We start from the raw sequence: 24,042 nt of genomic DNA on the forward strand, positions 1-24,042 counted from the left end.
CACTGAGGTGTAAATTTCTATATTTGCTGTCAACTAATTCATTACATTTATTCATTGACTGTAGCAGATGCTATTATCCAAAGAGACTTACAGATGAGAATAATACAAGCGGAAGAGATTAGTCCAAGCTTGGTTTAGCAGCTGGACTTTTAATTACATTTGCATAATATATTGGACAATATTTTCTAATGACTAGTTATGATTGGTATGAAAATAGTCTGAGAGAGACAAATCCAAATTGATCAATGATTCACTTCTTACAGCCGTCGGATCTTTAGTCTGAGACAGGCCGCAGTGTTAATGAGGGCCATTGACTTGTCTCTCTTGGCTGCTTGTATGCACATGTGTGTACTGAATGTATTTTTAGTGTTGACAAACATGGGGTGCAAATGCAATTTGCCCACAGGGGATGCCATTCTGCTGTACACTAAGAAAAGTCTGTGAAAAGTAAGGCACAGTGTTAAAGGAATTTTCCATATTGATTTTTTTACTGCATTTCAGATAATGCACTGTTGTGTTTTAGAGTCAAGTAGATAATGTATAAAATTAACATATCTTTTCCATTTTTCTACAGGCTTTTTCTTGCAATGTTGACATTAATAAATTATCTTTTTTTATTTATTTATTTTTTAGAAGCTGCGTAGGATCATAGACTTTTATAAAAGGAAAGCTCTGCAGCTGTTCAGAAATAACTGTTTGTATCCATTTCTGGCATACGATTTTACAGCCTATATTTTTTTTAAAGGTTCATTTTTGGAATTTTCTGCCTTTTAAATACATTACAGTACAACACTCTCGGTTTGATTCTGTAGCATTTTTCATTTTTAATCAAATAATTTAATAATCTATCTATCTATCTATCTATCTATCTATCTATCTATCTATCTATCTATCTATCATTTCATTTTAAAATTAATATGAATTTATTTATAATCTATTTGTTTGTTCTACTGCAATAACAAACCCTGATTTGTGTGATATTGTAATTTTCTAGGAATAAACATAATGCAATGAAATCAAAATATGTATTTTTTTTTAAATGGGCACAGGTTTGCAAGTAACAATTGCAAATGTCTGTGAAAAAGTTGCACAACTTTTTTTTCAGTAATTTTATTAATTTATTTTCTGATCTGTCATATGTTCTTTTTAAATCTGAAAATGTTTGTCATGTTCTAATGTGACTACTGAAATAAGAAGTAGGCTACTAGAAGAATCGGAATCGTTAAGAAGAAATAGAATCTTTAAGATGAACCGAAAGCGTTGATTCGCATGCTTACGCGCATGTGCGCAGGAACTGCTCTCAGTGACGCTCTGCCTCTCGCGCCTGCCGCAGCCTAATGAACCTCGCCTCTTGCTGCGGTCTCACAACAAAACAAAAGGCCTTAAAATCCGCGACATATGTTAAAAAACGATAGATCACCACGACCAGAATGACGGAGACCACTAAAACGCATGTCATTTTGCTGTCATGTGGAAGTTTCAACCCCATCACGAAGGGACACATTCATATGTTCGGTAAGTGTTCTGGAGGGAGTGGATGATGCGCGAGCTGATTTTGAATTTAGCCGTGTGTTGTATGTGTATGTAAAGGGGTTCTTAGTGAACGTGATGATTTCAGACATTGCAAAGTCAGGCTTGGTGATCGATTAGATGTTTCTGTGACGAATTCTTCTAATGTCGATCGCTGTCCAAAGCGAAGGTGCTGAAATGGTCGACGGCCTCAAAACCCAGAATGATCAAATCACCTCTCGGTTCAGATGATGGTTTAGCAAAGAAATCGCTCTATTCATCCACGGTTTTGTGGACGCAAGCAGTATAGGCTAACTATGATTTATGATATTTCAACAAGTGTAATTAATCATTACTTCTGCGAAAAATGCTTGGCAGGGCGCTTATGTGAAGACAAATAACAATCTACATTGTACATTTAATGTAATGTGAATGTGAATAAGTACATTGAAACTCGAATGTAGTTTACATTTTACTTTAAAAGAAGGCAGTTAATTAAACATTCAATTGAATTTTCAATTCAGTATTGTGATGAACGGTGTATACCTTTATTCAACAATATAATTGAACTGATATAGTCAAAGCTTGAAAAAATATTATTTTATAATTATTAAAATTATTAAGACAGAAAGTCACTGCTCCATAAACAATTTTGACAAATTTTTTTTAATAATAATAGTAATACAAAAATAAAAGACCACCATTTTAATAAGCCCACTCTGTGTAGTTAAAATTAAAAAAATCATCACATAAATGAACCTGTATATGCCCTTATGTTCCATTTGGGTAGCCCTGGGGTCTTGCTCAGAAATAATGGTTTGATACTTCATGACTTCAAAGCTTGATTTATCCTTCAAGTAATACTGATATGTGATCCATGTTTTGGGACTTCAGGTATAAAACGTGAATAAATGCAATGAATTTTCACATGTTAAGATGTTCTATATCTCAGTACACTACTGTCTGATGTTTATTTTGATTTGTTTCATTGTATTTTCTATAATGACAGAATATTTAAATAATGTTAAGAATTTGTCTGAAAAATGCATGTCTACTTTGTGATAACAGTTTCCCTATGGGTTTGATTAGGTAAGAGGAACATGTTGACATGTTAGATTTAAATTTGTTTTTTAAAACAACGTCAAGTAAAATTCAAAAGAACATAAGGGTTAAAGCTTGGCTGTTTGCACTGAAAAGCATGATTTATACCATTTTACTGTTTGTGATATAGAAACTAAGAGTGCATGTGTGAAAGTAAAAGACACTCAGAGAGAGATTTCTTCCATTGGCTCATCCATCTCCACATTTCAGTGTGCTAATAAACATAGCAGGGGGAAAAAAACAACCTTAGGAGCTTTGTACTTTCCTTAATTCAGTTACTGCAGCTGTATTTCTCCGAGCGTAAGCAACACAAGGAGTACCACCACCACAGTTTGATCAATACAATTCCACTGTTTTTCCCTTGAAGCAAAAGCATCTGTGTGTCCGTGACCTAATTTTTAAGCCTTCTTCTCCTACTGCATGCCTTTGCATATTTTGAGGTACAAAAATAAGAATGGGTTTATGGCTTATTCTGAGCAATGCTTCTGACGGAGATCAGTGGTATCATGCTGAACTGATTGGATATCTGATAAAATACAATTAAAGGTAACACATTTAAATGGTAGCATTTCATTCAATATTTCAAGTATTGAATATCTTGGTTTCTGTTGCCTCTGCTTCTCGTTGTGGCCTCATTTTTCCTTTCTTTGTAGTTTCTTTTGCACACTAGAGATATTTTCTTTAGAGATTCGTTCAGATTATTTAATTTTATGCCTGCCTCATATTCCCCAGCAGGAGATCTTGTTTCTGACATTCACTTCTGTCAATATTTTAATGGGGCTGGGGGTGTGAGGTTATATTATACAGATGAAACATATTGCTTACATTGTGAGAGAAATCAGATATCAGTCATCAGAGTTAAAACAGAGGTGCTGTCCTCACTTAAAAGGCATTGTTTCGCTTTTTTAATGTCTGTAAGAGAATTCCTTTCATCCAAGATAGCTTTAGAACAAGGCATAAAGTGTGTTACAGAAAACCAAAAATGCTCATGAGATAATAAGCTGAACTGTTTGGTTTTCAGAAAAGGCCAGAGAGTACCTACACAAGACTGGACGATTCATTGTGATTGGGGGTATCATCTCACCAGTACATGATTCCTATGGCAAACCGGTAAGAGAATCTGTTCGTTTTAAGGTCTAAAGTTATTTTAGTATTGTATATTTAAGCATTATATATTAAGCAGAGTGCTATTGGTTTTTATATTGTAGATAATCACATTCATTCAACATGTAGATGTTGAAGCCAACGTCACATGTAGAATTGCAGTTCAGTGAACAAAAAGTTATAGTATACAGTATATTGAAAAACTTGCATTTTTATATAGATACATTACCAGTTGCTTTGTCTATTTTTGCTTCGCCAACTAACATAGCCACAACATTGCCCCATTGCGAATCTTTGAGGAACACAAGTAGTGGTGTTCCTAAATGAATCAGTGTTTTTGAATGAAGAAATTATTCAGTGACTTATTTATAAAGACACTTGTTTCATGCCCTAAATGAATCAGCATTGTTGAATGTATTAGTTAAGTAAATGATTCCATGGCTCACTCATCATTTATTATATGGTCACTTAACGCCATCTACTGGTTTATCTATGTAACCTGCAAAAAAGAGTCACTTAAATAAATGTTGTGGTCAAAATAGGTCTATTATAGCTCTATCACACAGTTATTACACAGTAATAGGTCTATTATACAGTTAACATAAGTCACTTTAAAACCAAGCAGGATTCTATTGGTAAATGCTGCGAATTTGCATGACCAACTTGAACCTTTTGCGAAATCGGTGTGGAATCTGAGATTGCATATCACATGGAACTGTATTGCTTTTAAATAAAGCTTTTAATCTGAATCATACGAATCATCTCTAATATTATCAACAGAACTCTAAATTAAAAAGAACTTTGGCCTAGTTTTCTTCTCTCCTGGCAACAAAATATGAATAATAAATGCTTTAGAAAGCAGGATTCAGTCATTTCAAATTAAATCCTTTGTAGTGGGAGGTATGACACGTGTGAAAGAAACAATTCTAGAAATCATTGTGTTTTGAACCCTGATTATCTAAAAAAGGCAAATGTTTGAATAATGGCTTTTATGTTGATCAAATAGGTTTTCCTTCTTTCAGCAATTAGATGTAATCCTAAGAATATTGTTTGAAGCTCAGAAATTCTCTTTATTGGTAGGTGGATGCCTTGAGGACTCATTTTGCCTTGTTTTGGTTTCTTTTCTGCTTTTCTAGGGCCTTGTACCAAGCAGACATCGTCTCACCATGTGTCAGCTGGCAGTTCAGTCTTCTGATTGGATCAGGTAACTGTCAATCAGTCAATGCATCTCAGCTACACCCTCATAAGAATGCTATGCAGCACTTACATATAGGTCAGCAGCCTTGAGTTATATAGATGATGGATATATATTGTAGAATGGGCATAAAATATTTGATGGATTAATGGTGTTCTGCAGAGTGGATCCTTGGGAATGCTACCAGGACACCTGGCAGACCACTTGCAGCGTTTTGGAGCATCACCGAGACCTAATGAAGGTTAGTCCTAAATTTGGTCTAAACGCTATCAAATTTTTACTTGTACTCAATCTCGAAGTAATAAACTGTATTGTTCCCCCGCAGAGAGTCACAGGGTGCATTCTGTCCAACGTGAACACGCCTTCCACAACCCCTGTGATTGGCCAGCCCCAAAATGAAACTTCTACTATTTACCAAAACACAGCTAACAAGTCTGTGGCTAGTAAGTGATTTTTAAATGTTCAGATGTTTGTTATGTTTGGGGTTCTGGAGAACAGGCATTTGGTGATTGACTTATGTCTCTTTTTCTCCAGTTAAGCTTTGGGGAAAGATGAGCGAAAGCCTGGGCAAAATTTGCTGTGTTCGCCCACACATGGAGCGTTTTACCTTTGTTGGTAAGTTTGTATATTAATATACATATTAGGGATGTGTGCCATGACACATTTCACACTAATTTTGTAACTGATTAGTTGACTAGTCTAACAAACCCCCAGAAGACTATGCTTGTTTCCGTTTTTGTGAGATGTAAACTAAAAAATCAGAATTGCGAGATATAAATGCAAAATAAATGTTAATTGCAAGAAAGTAAGTCAGAGTTATAAATAAATTTTAGAGTAATTTCAGAGTTATTTAACATTTTGAATTTAAATCTCACAATTCTCATATCTTGCAATTCAAAAGGTCTCAATTGCTTTTTTATTTTTTACTCTGTTGAAGAAACAGTCCTTCATATGTCATTTAATTTTTACAATGGCTGAAAAATTAATTCAACATTTGAACTGTATTCATTCCATGAAATGCAAAGTAATTAATCGCATTGATCACAATAAAACACATATACAAATATTTGTTAAAAACTCCCAGATCATTCAAGACTTTACATTATTATGACAAAACCACTGAATAGACATTACAAAAAGTCTATTTATTTTTTTATTGGATTTTTTTATAATTAATCACACCAAATGAATGCATCGAGCATGTAATTTTAATGTCACCATTTCAACCCCTTTTAATTTGTGTCAAAATAAAAAATGTCAGTAACAAAGATATGCCACAGCTTTGTGGTTTGGTTCATGTAGAAATCACATAATTCCGTATAATTATTTTGAATTATTCACAGGCTTCACACAGAATGTGTATCAATTTTACATGACTCCTGTGACTTCCAATGAATCAATCATCCCTGTGACCTCCCATGCTTTTCTGATTTTTCTGAACAGACGAAAATGCCAACCTTGGTACTGCAATGCGCTATGAGGAAATTGGTGAGACGATGTGATTTTCCTTGCCTTGGTTTTTGGTTTTCAAATCAGTTCTTGCTTGTCACTTTGAGTCATCATCAGAAAATACTGAGTTTGCTCAGGGAGAGAAAAAACTCACTGTATATTTCCCCTCAGGAAAATATAAATAACATCAAACAAGACAAAGACAGACAAACGGCTGTCAGAGAAATAGACAAAACAGTCTAAATCTTTCTATAAGTCATGTGATGGTGTTTGTCTATATACTGTGAAGAAGGCATCTGTGTGCTGTATAGTGCCTCATTCTTCCTCCTCATGGGGAAAATGTGACTTGTTTCTTTATCATCTTATCAAAGCTGTTGTGTTTACCCCCACAGCGGAAGAAAAACATCTCAATACTGTGTCTTAGTTGTGTTTTATGGTGTGATGTGTAACTGTGGTTTGTTCAGAGTTGCGTATCCTGCTCCTTTGTGGCAGCGATCTCCTGGAATCTTTCTGCATCCCTGGCTTGTGGAACAAAAGTGATGTAAGACATAATTCCTTTTCTCTTTCCCTGTGTTTCTTAGTCACAAACCTCAAAATATAATCAAATATATTATTCTAGTGCAAATTTTGTATGTTCACCTAAATTAAGCAATATCAAATGCAAGTCTCAAATAATCACACCTTGTATATTCAGACCAACAAGGCACAGTTGCCATTATGATACTGCTTTTATTTAATAGCCAAATAAGTAACAAGTTAATACTGAATGACTTTCTCCACCTACAAAATAGTTCCAGTCGAAGCAAAAGCAGAATCAAGTGTCACGAAAGCAATCTTTTAAGTGACCAATTTGGTGACTCAATCATACACATAATCACTTGATTTGTTCCCAAATGAATTTGTGTTTTGGTGATGAATTCAGAACAGCATACTAGCATAATATTACTTCTTTTGCCATAGAAAGATAATAAAATACTAGGAGTAGTATGCTTGTATGAGTCAAGATACGTGTCACTTGTCTCCACCTACTGGCAGTATGATATAACTGATTTCCACACTACTAAGTGTTATTTTAGTATCATTGAGATACTATTATAGTTTGAATCAGTGGTAATTTGTATATTTTCTGTTTTAATTTTAGTTTGTGTTAAAGTTTTAGCCATTTTGTTGTCTTTTGGCATTTTTATTAGTGTTTTCTAAAAAGAAAATCTCTGTAGTTTTTGTTTGTTTTTATTTCAGTTTCATTTAGTACATTTAGACTAAAGTTAAACTAAATAAAAAATGAGAAATGCTGCTTTGGCAAATAAAATAAAATAATTAAGTTTATATAGATTTTTTTGGAGTAATAAGTAATGCATTTTTCGTAGTTTTAGTTTTATCTAACTATGCTACTCATTATACTAATGTATTAATGTTTGTATCAAAATTATAAATATAATACAAAAGATACTACATTTTTGTGCACGATATGCACTGATAACACAATAAGACTATAGGAACATATAAATAAAGTAAATAGCATTTTTTGTTTTGATTTCTAAATTATGGCACTAACAATGTATATTTAGCATACAAAATATTGTTAATACAAATCCAGCTATGTTTTGTTAAACTGAACTAAATATGTGATTATTATATTTTTCTAGATGGAAGTGATTGTGGGGGATTTCGGGATAGTGGTGGTTCCTCGAGATGTAGTTGACACAGAAAGCATAATGAACCATTCATCTGTGCTTCGAAAACATAAGGTATTATTTAGGGAGTGTGGGGTACAACCTAGTAAGTTATTTACTGTGTAGTAGTTGTTTTAGTACACAGTAAATGCATGCAGTTTAGAGCGTGTTTGCTGTTTGGTGATATTTATATGGCTTCGGTTTTCCTCTCACAGGACAATATAATCGTGGTAAAGGATGAAATCGACCACCCAATGTCTGTCGTCAGTTCCACCAAGAGCAGGTGCGTGCTCTCGCCGTCTACACATAATTCATCTCTCCGTTCTATACTCTAACCCTCTTGCTTTTCTCCTCACCAGACTGGCTCTTCAGCACGGCGACGGTCACGTGGTGGATTACCTGAGCCAGCCTGTCATCGACTACATCCTGCAGAGTCAGCTCTACATCAATGCTTCTGGATAGGCTGGGGAAGTCCACTTCCGAGCCATCAGTCATCCCTGTCTGTCTCTCTGTGTGTAATCTAGAGTATAATCCTCCTGTGCTACCACTGCTTTTCCATGTAGAGGAGCATTATTCTGTCCTCCCCTCTTACTCGTGTCTCATTGGGATGTACAGCACTGTGCCTGAGAGAACTGCTCCACCAATCAGCTTTAAGGGACTGGGTGGGCTTTGGTGCCCAATAGGAGGAAGAGGAGAGAGCCTCGTTGCCACTATGACAGAGAAAGAGTGTTTTTGATTGAATTAGATAATTCATTGCCTGCTATAATGTCGGTCTTTGCTGTTGATTTAATACTCTCTGTTCTTGTAGTTGCATGCCTAAGGGGTTTTTTTCAGCGCATGAGTGTTTAAAATACCACGTAGACCGTAGTCTGTGGTTGCAGTGTTTGCAAAAAAAACTGTGCTTCGACTCATCTCATCTCTAAATACATTTTCTACTCATCAATCAACTGTATGTACAGAGAACATCTCATATACTGTATTATGCCTCAATGTTTTGTCTTCAATGTGCATTCATGTATACGTGGAGTATTTGGTTGCACATTAAAGAATGCCAATTTCATTTCATTTTGCTTTCGTGCACATTTACTTCTCCTCAGCTCCTTTTGCTCAACATTAACCTGCTAACATGCCACAGATGTGATGTCTAGTAAAGCCGGTCACTGCCTGTGCATTAAAAAATTCGTTTCAGGATGAGATTCTTTGCGCTTCCGCTTGTTTTGTGAAGAGATCACAAAAGAGATTACAAAGTCTATGCTTTTAAACTCGTTGGAACATCTTTTAAATGATTCAATTATGATTTGAGCTGACATGAAACGTCAATCTGCTGCACATCTAACACAACCTTTATAAATGAATCAAAGTGTATTTGATGAGAAGAATAACAGATTCAGTGAATTATGTATATTGTGCATAATTGATTTTGCGAGTTTATGGGAGGCTCTGGCTTTACGATATGAAGAAGACTTGTGATTATTGTTTTTCATATGATAATGCTTTAAGTCTCAGGTAAAAAATTGTTTAATTTTGATCATTTTAACCAGAGACTTTTCATAAATGAAACTAGAAGCCAGAATGGTAATCTTCAAAATTGTAAAGCCTTTATTAGATATTCCTTGTTTAACCACTTCATACCCAGCGTTTACTGGGTTTACTGTACCTGCTGTTGGGTATGTCCATTGTCACATTAAAGGAGAAATCTAACACCCCATTTCATTTTTTGAATGGATTAAACTTCTCTAATATACAGAGAACTATTAAACACACACTGATACCTCACTGTTTGTATCAACATTCATTTTTTCCATTTTCATTGAGCAGTCACTATAGCAACTAGTGTATCAGGAATAGGAAACTGTAAATTCATAAAAAAAAATAGTGGGAAATATACCACAAATAATATAGTTTTTCATGGTTTTGACATGCTGCATTTTTCTGTAGCTCTACAATCTTCACTGCTTCCTTGCATTCTTCATGCCTTCATTCAAAACCACAAGCAACAAAAATAGATATTGTTGATGATATTGTTTGTTTCTTGTATTTTTATTGCCTTCTTGCTTTTAACTAGTGAAAAATCTCCTTGTATACATATAAAACAACACCATGTAACATTATAAGGTTCTGTTTTTAAGATGCTAAAACTGTAGATCTTAATTTTAGAGGTCAATATTATTAATTTTTTAGTTGTCTATGGTGTAAAGCATGTGTAAATGTGTCTGCATAATGTCTCATGAATATATTTCTACTTTATAGTGGCTATTCGATAAGCATAAAAAAAACTAAAAAAGTATGTTGCCATGAAAATCACTCATGTCCTTGATGACAATACTGAATTTAATGAAACAAAACAGAACACAAAAGAATGAGAATTGTTAGTTTGTGCATTTCTTTTTGTGCAATTTTCAATAGACGCTGAAGCAGATAGAGAAGCAACTGGATGTTACTTCTTATCTAGAACAATTACAGATATGGTATGTATTTATCTATTAATCACCCAAAATGAAATATATTTGGCACTCATGCAAAACAGAAATATCATTTACCTCATTTCATACTTCACAGTAATAATTTTTGAAAAAAAAAAAAAATGAAAAAATAAATACTAAAAAATTCTCACACAGTACAAAACCGTGTTATGACAATAAACTCTCTTTAGTTAAAAAGTAGTGCCAGTAATTTCATAGATTAAACTATGTAACATTGTGATTTGGCCCTGCAGTAACCCAAAGACTTTACGGCCTTTCAATAGGTGGTATGTTGTAACAGCCATTGGGAATGCTTTTACGGATCTCCTCTAAGTTGGCAATGTCAGCCAGGATGGTGTCAATGTCACTGATCATGCCTGTAATGGTGGCTCTCTGCTGGGCTTCCTTCTCCTCCAGCTCCCTGAGTCTGGGCCTCAGCTCCTTCTCCACGCGGCTGCGGCTTTTAGCGACGGCGTCCTCTAGCTCGGCCAGTCGTGTGTCGTCAATTTCCCCAGAAGTTCCTGGAAAACAGTATTACAGTTATGGTGAATCCTTTGCTCATCACTGGGATAAAAAATTGGATTACCTTTATCATGTTTTAAGTGATATTTTACAGAAAAGACTAAGATTCTCTGACAAAGCTTGTCACACTTAACAAGTGTTACTACAAAACGTTTTTTATCTTACTAAAATAAACTATTAAAATTGTTTTTAATTGAAATAAAGCTAAACTAAAATATAAACAAAAGAGAAAAAACTTCAACAAATTCAAAATGCTGCATAGTCTGAAATAAAATAAGTCGAAGTACTAAAATGACTAAAACTGAAGTAAAAAAATTATTTAAACTAAATAGAAAATTAACAAAAAAAAAATGCTAAAAATGGCAAAAGCACATAACAGAATTACAAACTAAATAAAATGAAAGCTAAACATAAACACACTGAACAATAGCTAATTCAAAATATCAATACTATAATATTACATAAACTAAATGTGTTGCATGTAGTGAATCATTGTTGTAACGCACCTAGTGAGCTCATAATATCAGTGATTGTCTTTAAAGTATCACTAACAGCATCCTTGGCATTCTTTGCATTTTGAAGTGCCCCAGTGGATTCCATGACAGCCTGATTTAATAACAAAGAAAAGAAAATTTAGCATACATCTCCACATTTACATGTCATTTCTCAAAGAGTTTAATGTAAGCAGATATTCTTACATTCTTTGCTTCAGTTATCTCTAGTTTTGCCTTGTTTTTCTCTTCATTCAGTTTGTCTCTAGTTATAGAGGTCCGTTTATTCAGTCCATCCACATCCTTTTTCAATTTAGTGGCAGCTTCCAAAATATCCAAAGAGGGCGGAAGAGCAGCTGACATTCCCTGTGGAGACACATACAAGCACCCTGTGAGCACATTCAAAATGTTCTATTAGTAAAGCTAGTGACAGATTTTGTGAGAAAGTGAACTGGACACTCTGTGAAATCTACGTAATAATGGCAATGGCACAAATACTGTTTTTACGAAATAAAATGGGTAAGCACGAAGGTAACAGGTCGCCATACCTCCAGTTTGGTTGCAGTGCTTGTAAGAGTGTCGATAGTATCCTGAGCATCTCTGTAGTGAGTAGACATTGCATCCAGAATGTCCTGAGTCTTAATGTTGTCAGCTATGGCCTTCTGGATGGTGGCATTGATGGCAGGAAGTTTTCTAATAGCAGCATCTGCCAGATCCTTATTCCCACTGATCTGGTCATCAAATCCTGAGTAAAGACACAACAGAGAAATGCATATTTTTAAAAAGGGTTAAGGTTGATTGTGTTGGATAGTTTAAATAATGACAACATCATCTGGAGATATATACACTACTGCTCAAAAGTTCAGGTAGGTAAGATTTTTTTTCAGAAAGGATGCATTAAAATGATCAAAAGTAACAGTTAAGACATTTATTATGATACAAAAATTATATTTTCTATTTCTAATCACTTCTTCGTGACAAAATCCTGAAAAATATATCATGGTTTCCATAAAAATATTAAGCGGCACATGTATTTTTAACAAATCATGTAACACTTAAGACTGGAGCAATAGCTAGTAAGTAAAAACTCAGCATCACAGAAATGGATGTATTAAAATAGAACACAGTTATTGTAATAATGCAGATTAAATGATTAAAATTAATTAACAGATTAAAATCTCTTTAGCTAATTCTGGGGCAGTCATAGACTGTCCATTGTGAAAATTTAAATAAATAAAAATATATATTTTACAATATTCCTGTTTTACGGTTTTTATTCAATTAAATGCAGCCTTGGAGAGCATAAGAGACTCCTTCAAAAATATTAAAAACTTTTGACTGACAAACTCTTCAACTGTAGTGCATACATAATATTTAATAGCTTGTAGAATTCTAGTGTTCATCCGTACCTTTGAGCGTCTCTAGTGTCTTATCCAGACTATCCTTGTTGTTGGCAAAGATTTCCAGAGATTTATTTTTAACTGCTTCAGCTGCATTTGCCCTGGCAAGAAGTTTATCTTGAACCTTAAATAAAGCAAAAACAAATGTTAATTTGCCAGTTGACCCATGAACAACTATGAAAGGTCATTGTTTGCACAGAGATGCATAAATCTTGTTCTTTGTAATCATCGGTTTGAACATCTACACTATCAGGGATAGTGTTTAACAGAGGATCAGGTTTACCTGTTGGAAACTCTTGGCCTTATTTAACAGATCAGCTGTCTCTTTCTGCTCCTTGAGCATAACCTGCTGAAAGTCCTGATACTGTGATAAATTCCCCTCTACCATACCCTTCAGACCATCGAACTTGGAAACCACACCAGCAATGTCCTTCTGCAGAAACAGAAAGATAATAGTACACATAGTTCATTTTATATTGTGTATTTTTGTAGACTCCAGTATGAACAGCAAACATTTTGTGGAAGTGAATGGGGGTTCGAACAAAGACTTGCATCTCCTGTATTCCCCTATTTTTTCCTTAAACTCGTCTATAAACATAAATATTTAATTCAGATTGACTACCGTCAGGGGCTTTGGAAGATTCTTCTCGAGGTCAGATAACTGTTTGAGAGTGTTCTGAGCCACTCCGCTCTCCTTTCCAGCTGCATCAGTAATTTGAATGGCCTTCCTATCCATGTCAAGCACTTTAGTTACATCTGCTTCATACCTGAAAACAACATCATTAGAAAGTAAAGTCACAGACTTAATCTCTGCACGATGATCTGGTTTAACAGTGTTTCTAATACAAAAGCAGCATACTGTTTTTTGAGGTCCCTGAGCTCATCTTTGACTATATTTTCTCGGCTGATGACACCACGGATGAGGTCTAGGGCTTTCTCAGATTCTGCTAGAGAATTGGCTGCAATGGTCTCCACTGTCACTGCCTCACCTTGGTGCCTGGCAAGAAAACACCCTTCAGTCAGTCTTTTTTTTCAGTTAGTCACATATCTTGGATGCACAACAAAGATGAAATGTAACGTGGAAGACTAGTCAGTGGTTAAAGGCATTTTTAATGTAATGGCTCTCGACTATCTTACCATGGACGGCAAGAGAAACAACAATAAATACAAATAATGCAACAAATGTAATGCAAATAAATAATAATGCATAGTTAAAATAGCAAATCCAATCAAATTCTAGACTTTAATAAATACACAAATTTCAGTATTTGATTTATGACTTTATTTTGTACAATTAAAATTACTTCACATGTATGAAACTGTTGGAAAGCTATTAATGCTTTAGTTGGCTAAGCAACTTCCTTATTAGTGCACATGCAGTTATAGATCACAGCATGTTGTGTAGTTTCACTGTTTATGGCATTTGAGAATAACACATGACTTACTGCTCAGCAAGATCAGCAGCTCTCTCAACCAAATCAGACAAGGTATCAGCGCCTGGCACAGCATCACCTGAGGGAAACTCCTGAAATAGACATACAGGGAATGAGGGAAATGCTGAGAATTTTCAAAACAATGATTATACTTTTACTAACCCTCTATGTGATAATTAGGTGGTATCACCTCTAAACACTGAAAACTTAAAGCTAAAAAACACCCATATTTATATATATATATATATATACACCCACATAACTATAATAATGAAATACTCACAGCCTGTTGGATGTCCCGTTTGGCCTGTTGCAGTTTTAACCTGATCTCACCGATGAGTTTACGGATTTCTGAAACTTCTGTTCTGTACTGCTGATCCTTGTTTCTGATCCCATCCACTGTTGTCAACAAAGCCTCCATTTTTCTGTCCTCTCTCAATTGGGATCGGCTAATGCTCGCCAGTTTATCTTGAAGCTGTTTCTCAGTATCTATTTGGTATGAAAAAGCCAGTATTAAATAAACTAGCTAGACACAATGAATTAAACAAGATAAATAAAGGAGTTTCATACTTGTGAGTTCATTTGCTCTAAATTCCAGGTTTTGCACCATGACCTCTGCGGCCCTAATAGCCCGTTCCATCTGAGCATCATTGACTGGAGCATCATCACCTCCAATTCCTTTAAATAAATCCTCCATTTCTTGCAGCTGTCTTGCATAAACCTCTATCTGATAAAAAAAAAAAAACACAGTGTTTGCCATTTATTTACCATCAACATTTGCTCATATATCTCCACTTTAAGGCAGGGACTGGATCCAACACTACAGCAAATGCCATCATTTAATGTTTCCAATCATTTTTAACCTTGAGTGAACAGGCTTTTTTTCTCTTGTTATACATATTTGGTAAATGTACTAGAGTTAACAGCAGTCAGATTCTGTACGTGCTGGTCCCTGGGAAAACAGCACATTTATTTCCACCCACACAGGCAGTGTTCAAGATCAGCGCCAAAGCAACATACCGTTATATCACTCTCCAGATAATAAACAATCATCAAATCCAGCAGGACTCGCTCATTTTTTCTTTCACACAGCGTAGAGTGTAAAATGCTTATTTTGACATGATATTAAATGATCATTATTTTCTCATGGTTAAATTGCCCACTCATACACACATTTTATATTAGATTTATATATATTAGATTTTAAAATATATTACCATAGTTATTTTAATAATATTTAACTAAATATCACTGTTTTTAATATATTTCATAAAATTCAAGAATTGAAGACTTGGTGAACATAAGAGACTTCATTCAAATGTTTTTCATACATACATTTCATGTACATTACGTCTCATATCACATAAATATTTTTATCAGTTTGTATTTCTTTATTTTTGTTTTGAGTTCTGCAATGTCTTACCTTGTTCTTGACTGGGTTAAAGCAGGAAGGACATGTTGATTTGTCACACTTGAGTCCATCGTAACCTTCCTTACACTTGCACTGTCCTTCATTGCATGAATTTGACACAGAACCCTGTCGGTTGCAGTTACAAGCTACAGGAAGAAAAGAGCAAAACTGAGGTGACTTTTACTATTATGGATTTTGCATTTCACTTCTTTAGCAACATTATATTCCAACACATTCTCACTCCCAACTTGTCACATATTGACACTTAGTCAGGACCCTTTGGCGTCACTTTTTGATGCACAGGGTACCCCTTTAGCATAATTTTTCGACATGCAGGGTCCTCCATTTCTTTAAATAAGAATAAACCTAAAGGGGTACCTTGAGCATCAAAAAGCAACGCCAAGGGGTCCTGACAAAGTGTCAATATGTGACGAGTTGGGAGTGAGAACATGTTGTATATTCAGGCTGAGGCTTGTGACCGTTACAGTTATTTTTTCATACCCTGACATGGCTCTGTGGGGTAACTGTGGTAGTATCCATCTTCACAGTTCTCACATTTGGGGCCGGTGCTGTGATCCAAGCACTTCCGACACTCCCCTGTCCGGCGGTCACAGCTGCTGACAGCGTTCTGGTCCATATGGCCATAACATTGGCAAGGCTGGCACTGTTTGGGAGGGCCATACTCTCCCAGAGGATCTCCATAAAAACCATCATCACAGATTTCGCAACGAGAGCCTAAAAAAATGTTATTAGTAAATATGGGGGATCCCTCCATTATGATTAACAGCACAATAATGTAGTCTAAACTCATACAGAAATAAGATTCACAGTTATTTTATAGTTCCATTTAAATTTCAACTAATGTTTTGACTTTTATAATCCTACTTTTAGGATTATAAAAGTCAAAACACTTTTAGCACTTTTAACACTTTTAGTACTTTTTGACATTTTACAAATCAACAGAGCCAATTATTTTATTATACATGTACATTGTACATAATAACAGACTTTTCAATTTTGGGTGCACTATCCCTTTAAGAACATCTGCGTCATGTTTCCTAGTTCTTTTACTCTGTGTTCCTCACCTGTAGTCCCCTGGGGACAATGAGCACACATCACCTCCTGGGTTCCTGGAATAACATAGCAAGACTCTCCCTCGGGACAAGGACACTTCTGGCAGAAGTTGGACTGTTGGCGGCTTACATAATAACCTTTAGGGCACATCTGCAGATTTGGTATCTCATCAGCCGAGTAACAGCCTCCTGTAAACACAACAAATCCACATTTCTCAGCTCAGACTTTTCTTCATAACTAAAACACCCACATGCGTTAGACGCTAAAATAACCAACCTGTTTCTGGATCACATGTTCCACCTTGACAGGAGCAGGGATCACATGGGCTTTGGGGGCCTTGCCCAGGGAAACGTCTCCTGTATCCAGTAGCACAACGTTCACAAAACAGTCCATCATAACCAGCAGGACATCTGCACTTTTCTACCCAGGTGGCAGGGGTGCCGGGGCCCACTTTAGCTGACACCAGAGAGACATCATCCAGATAACCACGTCCTGTTGTGAAAGCAGATAATACTTCTTTTATTCTGTATTATTATGTTATGTGTGCACTTGTTTCCAACAATGCAGCTCAGTGATAGAGTGGAGAGATTAAACACTCACCATTTTCACCAAATGTTCCTCTGATTTTAATGGCTGTAAGGTTGCTCAGAAGTGTTTGAAATTCTTTGGATGAGAGCTGAGGTTTCCATTTGCTGCCAGGCTGTTCGTCCAGTCTATGAAGTATGATATGCATTAGAATATTTATTATATTTATTATTATGACTTGTATAAAAACAGAACAATCAAAACACCTCTAAAATTGGCCAATAACTGATATGATACCCATATACAGTACCACATAAAATTCATAGACTTAAACAGAAGCAGGAACAAGGACAAGGTAAGCACCACTCACATTTCTTTAGAAAACACAAAGATCAAGTTATTAAAAGTGATGTGACTCACCTGAATGTGTAGGTGACTTTCTTGCCACAGGGAACCACAGTCCTCAAGTCTCCAAGCGAAGCAGACACCTTAAGACCTGCTCCTTCTAGGATAACATCAGAGATGGAAGGACGACGGACACCTCTGTCCAGTCGCAGAGAGAAGCTGAGCGTCTGACCGTAGCTCAATGCTTGATTTCCCAGGTAGGATGCTACATTAAACACAGAAGCACAGGAGTCAAAAAATGTCAATACATGACTGATTGTAATGAAAGTAATAAAAAATGTAATCAACATACCTGGAGCAAACAGATAAACAGGCAGGATCTCCTTCGAGATAACCTCAAGGTCTTTGTGAGTAGGAGACCACCTGAATTGCACTTGAGAAGGGTTCACACCTTGAACAGTGGCAGCTCGCCAGCCCTCAGGTCCTGTGGGATGAGACAAACATTTGATTTAAATCAACAACTAAAACCAAACGTGATTTACTAAAATCAGAGATTGCACATCAAGCTCACCATTTTCAAAAGTTGAAGTGATGTTGTGAATGGAATATCCCTCAGCTGAGGAGCACGCATTTGAATGCCCATTGCAAAAGCAGGGCAGGCACTCGTCTGTATTATACGTGAGACGGCCGCTGTTACGTGACCGACAGATTAGCCTGCATAAGAAGAACATTGATTGAACCATCCTGCATAGTAATGGTTAGATCCCAGTCAGAGATGTAAGGCTCACTGTTCTCACCTCAAAGGTTCACATCCACTGGCAGTGACTGGAGAGTCATCACGACAGCGGTCACATTTGTCTCCATAAACTCCTTGTTTACAGCTACACTGTCCCTCTTTGTTGCACCCTGGTCCTTGAGAACCTGAATAGAACAAAGTATATGCATTTTATACATCTTTACTATATAGAGTGGACCCACAAATATTTGAAAACTATTAAGCTCTGGTATCATTTGTTTGCAGGTGCTGCTTGGTTTGATATTTTGCATTCTAATACAATGGAATTGAGACATTTTTAAGTGTGAGTTAAATATTTTTGGAACATTAATAAAAAAAAAAAAATGACATCTGTAAAATCATCCACTGTGCTTATAAACATTATGCATCAGAGAAACAAATGTGCAGCCATCTTTAGAATTTTTTCTTTCAACTTTAATTTTTATGGTAGCTCTAGGTATAGCATCACTAATGTTAAAGAGCTGGTAAAGTGGATTTACTTATTGCCATCAAAGAACCATGAACATGCAAATGTGTTGTTAAATTACTGAAAAATTAACTTAAATTCTCAGGGGGCACTTAAAGTAAATATTTGATGTCTCAGGGGTTCATCTTTTCCTGTATGACTTGGAACATAAAAGGAAAGTAAATGCATTTTTGTAAGAACTCTCTTTTAGTAAAAAAATAAAAAAAAGACACTTTGTCTTAAAGTAGCATCTCACCTGCAGTGTTGCAGTTGCAGGGCACACAGTTGTCTCCTGCCCTCTGGTGGGAGAATCCTTCCTTACAGTTTTCACAGTGCCGCCCTTCAGTGTTTCCCTGGCAGTTTAAACAGTAGAGTCCCAGGTGATCTTCACTGCAGTACCGTGCCTTACCATGACATGAACAGGTAGAGGAGGCTGCAAGACAACATGCCAAGATGGGTTACTTGGTGTCAATAACTTTTCCCTATTTTAAACAGGCACCTATAAAGACGTTCTGTGGTTAAGGAATGTGCTGAATAAGTATATATTTTACAGTCTTTGAAAAAATAGTATCGCTGCACATTGTCAAAATTAACTGGTGCCAGTCAAGTTGTTAGTGGTATTGCCGTGAGCATGGGAAAGTAACATCTAAAGACCGTCTTCTACCTATAAAAACAAACAATTAAATGCAGAAAATTACACCCCACCCTAAGGTATATTCACTCACTCTCCAGAATATTATACAGACAATTACTCAAAGTCACGAACCATAAGCTATCGGAGAATACAATAACAAAACCATGTCTGAGGATCAACAAGTATCTGAAAGACACTCCGGACATCCAGGGGTGGACAACTTTTAAAAGGGAAGCAGAAATAGCCTCAGCTGTGTAAACACTTTAGATCATGTAGGATTACCTGCAATAAAACAACCTAGTCCATGTTCATCCAGGCCTACAGTGTGTTTAGCACAGAGACGATAATGGATGTTAGATAATAGACTAGCTTTGAGGGAAGGACAAGCTCACTCTTGTAAGTAATTTATCGCAAAGGTATAATGAGGTAATGTGAAGTGTGCATGAACCAAGCCTCATCCACTCAGAACAGACATTCCATTCCTCCTAACGGGGCAACATCAGGGTCCCTCACAGGTGAGCAACACAGGCAGGCAGCAACAACAGCCTCTCAATGAGAGACAAAACTACCCAGCTGTTAGACAACAGTCATCCTTACAGGGCTCCAGGACTTTTTTTTTTCACATAGACTGTGATGTTGTGTTCCAGTTTTGATAATTTTTTTAATTTTTTTATTATATGTTCTTTTTTTATTATTTTTATTGTACATTACAACAATACTTTGTGATGTATTACCTCGTCTAAAAAAGCTAGAAGAAAGCTACACTGCCTCAAGGGTGTAAGGGAGTGACTCTGAATTAGATATCTTTTTCTCTTCTGACTGCCAAAATCACTCTCAGATTTTTTTCCACTTTTAGAAAGTCGTAAAAACGCTATCGTAAATTTGAATCTTTTGCTAAATGCAAAAATCAAACTTGCTGTAATGTTAGTCTCCTGTTCACCACTAACGTTATAGAGATTTACCCAAACACGACGACTGAGATCCCTCGAAATGTGAAGAGATGTTTACGAAGAAATAAGATACAATTAAATTGTCCTCTAACAAATACTTTTTTTTATTTATGATTTTTGGGGGAGAAAGTTGCCTAGATGTAGGCTACCCTAGACCAGGACATTCATAATAGAGGATTATCATTATTACCATTTCAATCATGCTGATTTATCTGGCTAACAGATTTTCCCCCTGAACACTATGATGAGTATTATGGTTATGATTAGATTATTATTATGATCTGATTGGATGTATGAGTCAATAACTAGTTTATTACACTGTACACTCACTGTAAATATAATCTACAGTAAATACAGGCCTAAAATGGGATTTCTGATCACTTAAAATACGATGACAAATGGATTAACACCTCAATACCATACCATTTTACATGAAGAAATGTTAAATAAACGTATTTTACTAGCTGCCCCACTTTCACAGTTTAAAGTAGCTTTGTTGGACTGGATTTATTATTAAGTTAAATAAAATCCCTCAAGATTTTAGCAACACTTGCAAAGCAAACTAGTACTATTCTACTTAACGCACCACTTGTCAACACACTATCATAAAGACACAAATTAATTCATAGGAAGGCAGAATAACTTCACTTACATCGCACTGTTCCGTGAACTGGAGACCAGATGCAAACTGCGCAAAGAAAGATCCAACTGATCTTCATTTTCCACATCCAAGAAACAAGATGTACTGCCGCGTTCTCTGTTTTATATTGTCTGGTGGATATTAAGGATGTCGGTCAGTTAGTCCTCAGCTGATACCTGCGCGCGCATTTAAAAACTTCCCACCTGACAAGCGCGGGCACGCCACGCTTCGTGTCTCAACTGTTCATTTACTCACGAGTGATTCACACACTATGTGCCTGATAGGAAATGTATCATGCCAGTCCTCTCATAAAGACGTGTTTGATTAAATGCCTTTAACCACAGCACCAGAACAATTAAACCCATTGTTCATCAATGCTTCAGATTATTTGGTTCTGAGTGTGCACAATGATGTTAAAAGACACATCTACTGAAATACAATAAACTACTTTCAATACATCAAGTGAACTTGAAGAACACACTACATACATTAAAGGCCCTTATTGTGAGCTTTATATAATTTTTTTCAGTGTTTGTGGTTTACAAATGATATAATGTCTGTACTGGCACTGAATTACTGTAGTGTTGAACTGGGTACATGGATAATGACTTGAATCATATGCCATTTGGAATCTTTTTAGTTATTTACAGTATCTTGAAAATGAGTGGCAAAGATAAAAAAAATATCAGGCCTCTTTGACTGTTGCTTAGATACCCAAAACTACAGCTGTCATCAAAATACCGGCACAAACTGCACCGCACTAGTAGAACAGCACTCATGAAAAATCCAAGGCTTGAGGGCAGTGAATTTCTGGCTACGCCCTGTCAGATGGTGGGCTGAGTCAGAGGTGTCTCAACTACGCATTACCAAAACACACCCAAACATCCAGCGCCACACATCTTGATCTTCCACACCTTGTTCCTCACACAGACGCAGCGAGCCCCACCTAAAGCTCTCCAGGTAAACATGCTCATACCCTTCCCCTCCGGCCCCAGAGAACGGCATGGAGTAGTGTGAAGCACACCCTGTGTGCCGCTCGCAGGACGCTGCCAGCACCACACCCTCACACACACACACACACACACACACACACACACACACAGACAGTGTGACAGTACAGTGAAAGACAATGGGAAAGTCTCATAAGGCCTCTCATAGATCACTGAGAATAATCAAAATACAAGAAATAACCTTAGTTATTAAATCAAGAAAACACTGCAAATTTCATTGGATGTCTGATGTGTATTTATTCACTCCAGTGAATATACATATATTTTTTATATTCACTGGAGTGAATATATAACATATTAATGTCATTTGATTAATATATAATGTGTCATATTTAAAATAACATAAAAAGTATGAATGACATTGCATTAATGTATATTCTGGCATCTATTTAAATATTATAAAGTAAATAAATATGCATGAATGTCATTGAATTAAAAAATAAAATAATAAAATAAAATAAAATGTCATTGCTTTAATTTATATTGTGGCATATATTTCAAATAAAATTAAATAATAAAATGAAATAATAAAAAAATTAAATAAAACAAATCAATGTTGAAAGTGGTGCTTAATGTTTTTTTTTTTTTTTTTATAGAAACCATAGTTAATTTTTTCAGGACTCTTCAATGAACTAAAAAGTTCAAAAGTTTCTAATATTTGAAATGTCCTTAATGTTACTTTGGATCTATTTAAAAATAAAATTAAGTAAAAAATAAAATGAATTAAAATAAAAATTATCTCATGCATTATGTATTGTGGCATATATTTTAAAAAAAATATAATAAAATGAAAACAAAATACATATATATTTTATATTATTTAAAGAAAAATACAACACACTTCTTTTTGGACCAGTGGGCATTTGCAATAAGTCAGTTATTTTGTAATAAAGATTTAAATGAAGTTGAATGACCATAAAAGTTATAATAAACTCATTTGATTGGACTGATTCAAGGATTTGACCCTGCAGATTATAGTTCACATGATAGCTCCTTTCAATCCAGTCATCAGTCTGGTGGATTTTGAGAAAAACCCTCTTTATTTCTTTTTTTAGGGTCATGACTGCCAGCATATTAAAGAGAGCCCCTTATGTAAATGACTTTTGGAAATCCTGTTAAGGCCAAAACTGGCACAATGCTTTTCATTATGTGTCTAGTTCACATTTTGTACTTTCTGACTTGTGGAAGAGAAAATCACATTTAATCGGATATGAAATGCAGCCGCATATGATGATGGCCGCTGAGTCATGGCGAAGTCTTACCAAATGTATTTAGGAATGATATTGGTAATAGTGCTGATTTAGTGTCAGATGAGTGAATCTGTTTGTAATACTGACCAACTAGATTTGGTAATGAGTCTGTGCCATTTCCTGCACAGCGATAAAGACACAGACAGGCCTACACAATACTGTTTACTGCACTGCAATTATTATATGAATATGGTTTAAATATGCTGTACACTATAGATTTATTATCTGAAACATATTTTTGACTATACATATAATTGGAGTATTTTATGTTTAATTAACGTACTGTAAATAATCTTCAGAAGGGGTTTTCAAACAGGGTTCAGGGACCCATAGAGGACAAGAGGGTGCTATAGAACATCCATGTATAATTTGAGACAAAAAAAAGAAAAGATTTTACAAAATGTATTTTTGAAAGTCATAAAAGTTAACTGTACAGTATATACACTATCGTTCAAAAGTTTGTGGTCAGTGAGATTTGTTCAGGTTTTTGAAGGAAGTATCTTATGCTCACCAAGGCATAAAAATGTGAAATATTACAATTTTAAGTAATGGTTTTCTATTTGAATATATTTTAAAATGTAATTTCTGTGATGGTAAAGCTAAATTTTTAGCTGCCATTACTC

The 24,042-nt window shown here is 35.6% G+C and overlaps 2 protein-coding genes across 2 annotated transcripts; one reads left to right on the top strand and one right to left on the bottom strand.

Moving 5' to 3' along the window:
* Window positions 1-1,302: 1,302 nt before the first annotated feature.
* On the top strand, window positions 1,303-9,730 carry LOC306846409 (nicotinamide/nicotinic acid mononucleotide adenylyltransferase 2). The gene is made up of 11 exons (XM_079379779.1): window positions 1,303-1,515; window positions 3,632-3,720; window positions 4,851-4,918; window positions 5,072-5,150; window positions 5,235-5,352; window positions 5,444-5,524; window positions 6,353-6,397; window positions 6,823-6,899; window positions 8,005-8,106; window positions 8,247-8,314; window positions 8,391-9,730. The coding sequence occupies exons 1-11, from the start codon at window positions 1,431-1,433 to the stop codon at window positions 8,491-8,493; spliced, it is 915 nt and encodes a 304-aa protein (XP_079235905.1). The 5' UTR covers window positions 1,303-1,430; the 3' UTR covers window positions 8,494-9,730.
* LOC306846408 (laminin subunit gamma-2-like) lies at window positions 9,606-21,337 on the bottom strand. The gene is made up of 22 exons (XM_079379778.1): window positions 21,172-21,337; window positions 19,192-19,368; window positions 18,492-18,615; window positions 18,266-18,408; window positions 18,047-18,178; window positions 17,770-17,959; window positions 17,425-17,537; window positions 17,101-17,316; window positions 16,836-17,012; window positions 16,252-16,485; window positions 15,763-15,896; window positions 14,910-15,066; window positions 14,623-14,828; window positions 14,352-14,431; window positions 13,766-13,903; window positions 13,529-13,673; window positions 13,190-13,339; window positions 12,916-13,030; window positions 12,055-12,251; window positions 11,714-11,872; window positions 11,522-11,621; window positions 9,606-11,014 (listed from the first exon to the last, which is right to left on the bottom strand). The coding sequence occupies exons 1-22, from the start codon at window positions 21,245-21,247 to the stop codon at window positions 10,761-10,763; spliced, it is 3,417 nt and encodes a 1,138-aa protein (XP_079235904.1). The 5' UTR covers window positions 21,248-21,337; the 3' UTR covers window positions 9,606-10,760.
* Window positions 21,338-24,042: the final 2,705 nt, after the last annotated feature.

Source organism: Barbus barbus (assembly GCF_936440315.1).
Source record: "Barbus barbus genome assembly, chromosome: 26".
NCBI classification, from domain to species: domain Eukaryota; kingdom Metazoa; phylum Chordata; class Actinopteri; order Cypriniformes; family Cyprinidae; genus Barbus; species Barbus barbus.

Coding starts and splice junctions, on each gene's coding strand:
- LOC306846409 (XM_079379779.1), top strand. CDS start 1,431: ATGACGGAGACCACTAAAACGCATGTCATTTTGCTGTCATGTGGAAGT. Junction 1,516..3,631: donor GGGACACATTCATATGTTCG/GTAAGTGTTCTG, acceptor TTTGGTTTTCAG/AAAAGGCCAGAGAGTACCTA. Junction 6,900..8,004: donor GCTTGTGGAACAAAAGTGAT/GTAAGACATAAT, acceptor ATATTTTTCTAG/ATGGAAGTGATTGTGGGGGA.
- LOC306846408 (XM_079379778.1), bottom strand. CDS start 21,247: ATGTGGAAAATGAAGATCAGTTGGATCTTTCTTTGCGCAGTTTGCATC. Junction 17,317..17,424: donor AGGAACATTTGGTGAAAATG/GTGAGTGTTTAA, acceptor CTTTCACAACAG/GACGTGGTTATCTGGATGAT. Junction 11,873..12,054: donor GCACTGCAACCAAACTGGAG/GTATGGCGACCT, acceptor GTGTCTCCACAG/GGAATGTCAGCTGCTCTTCC.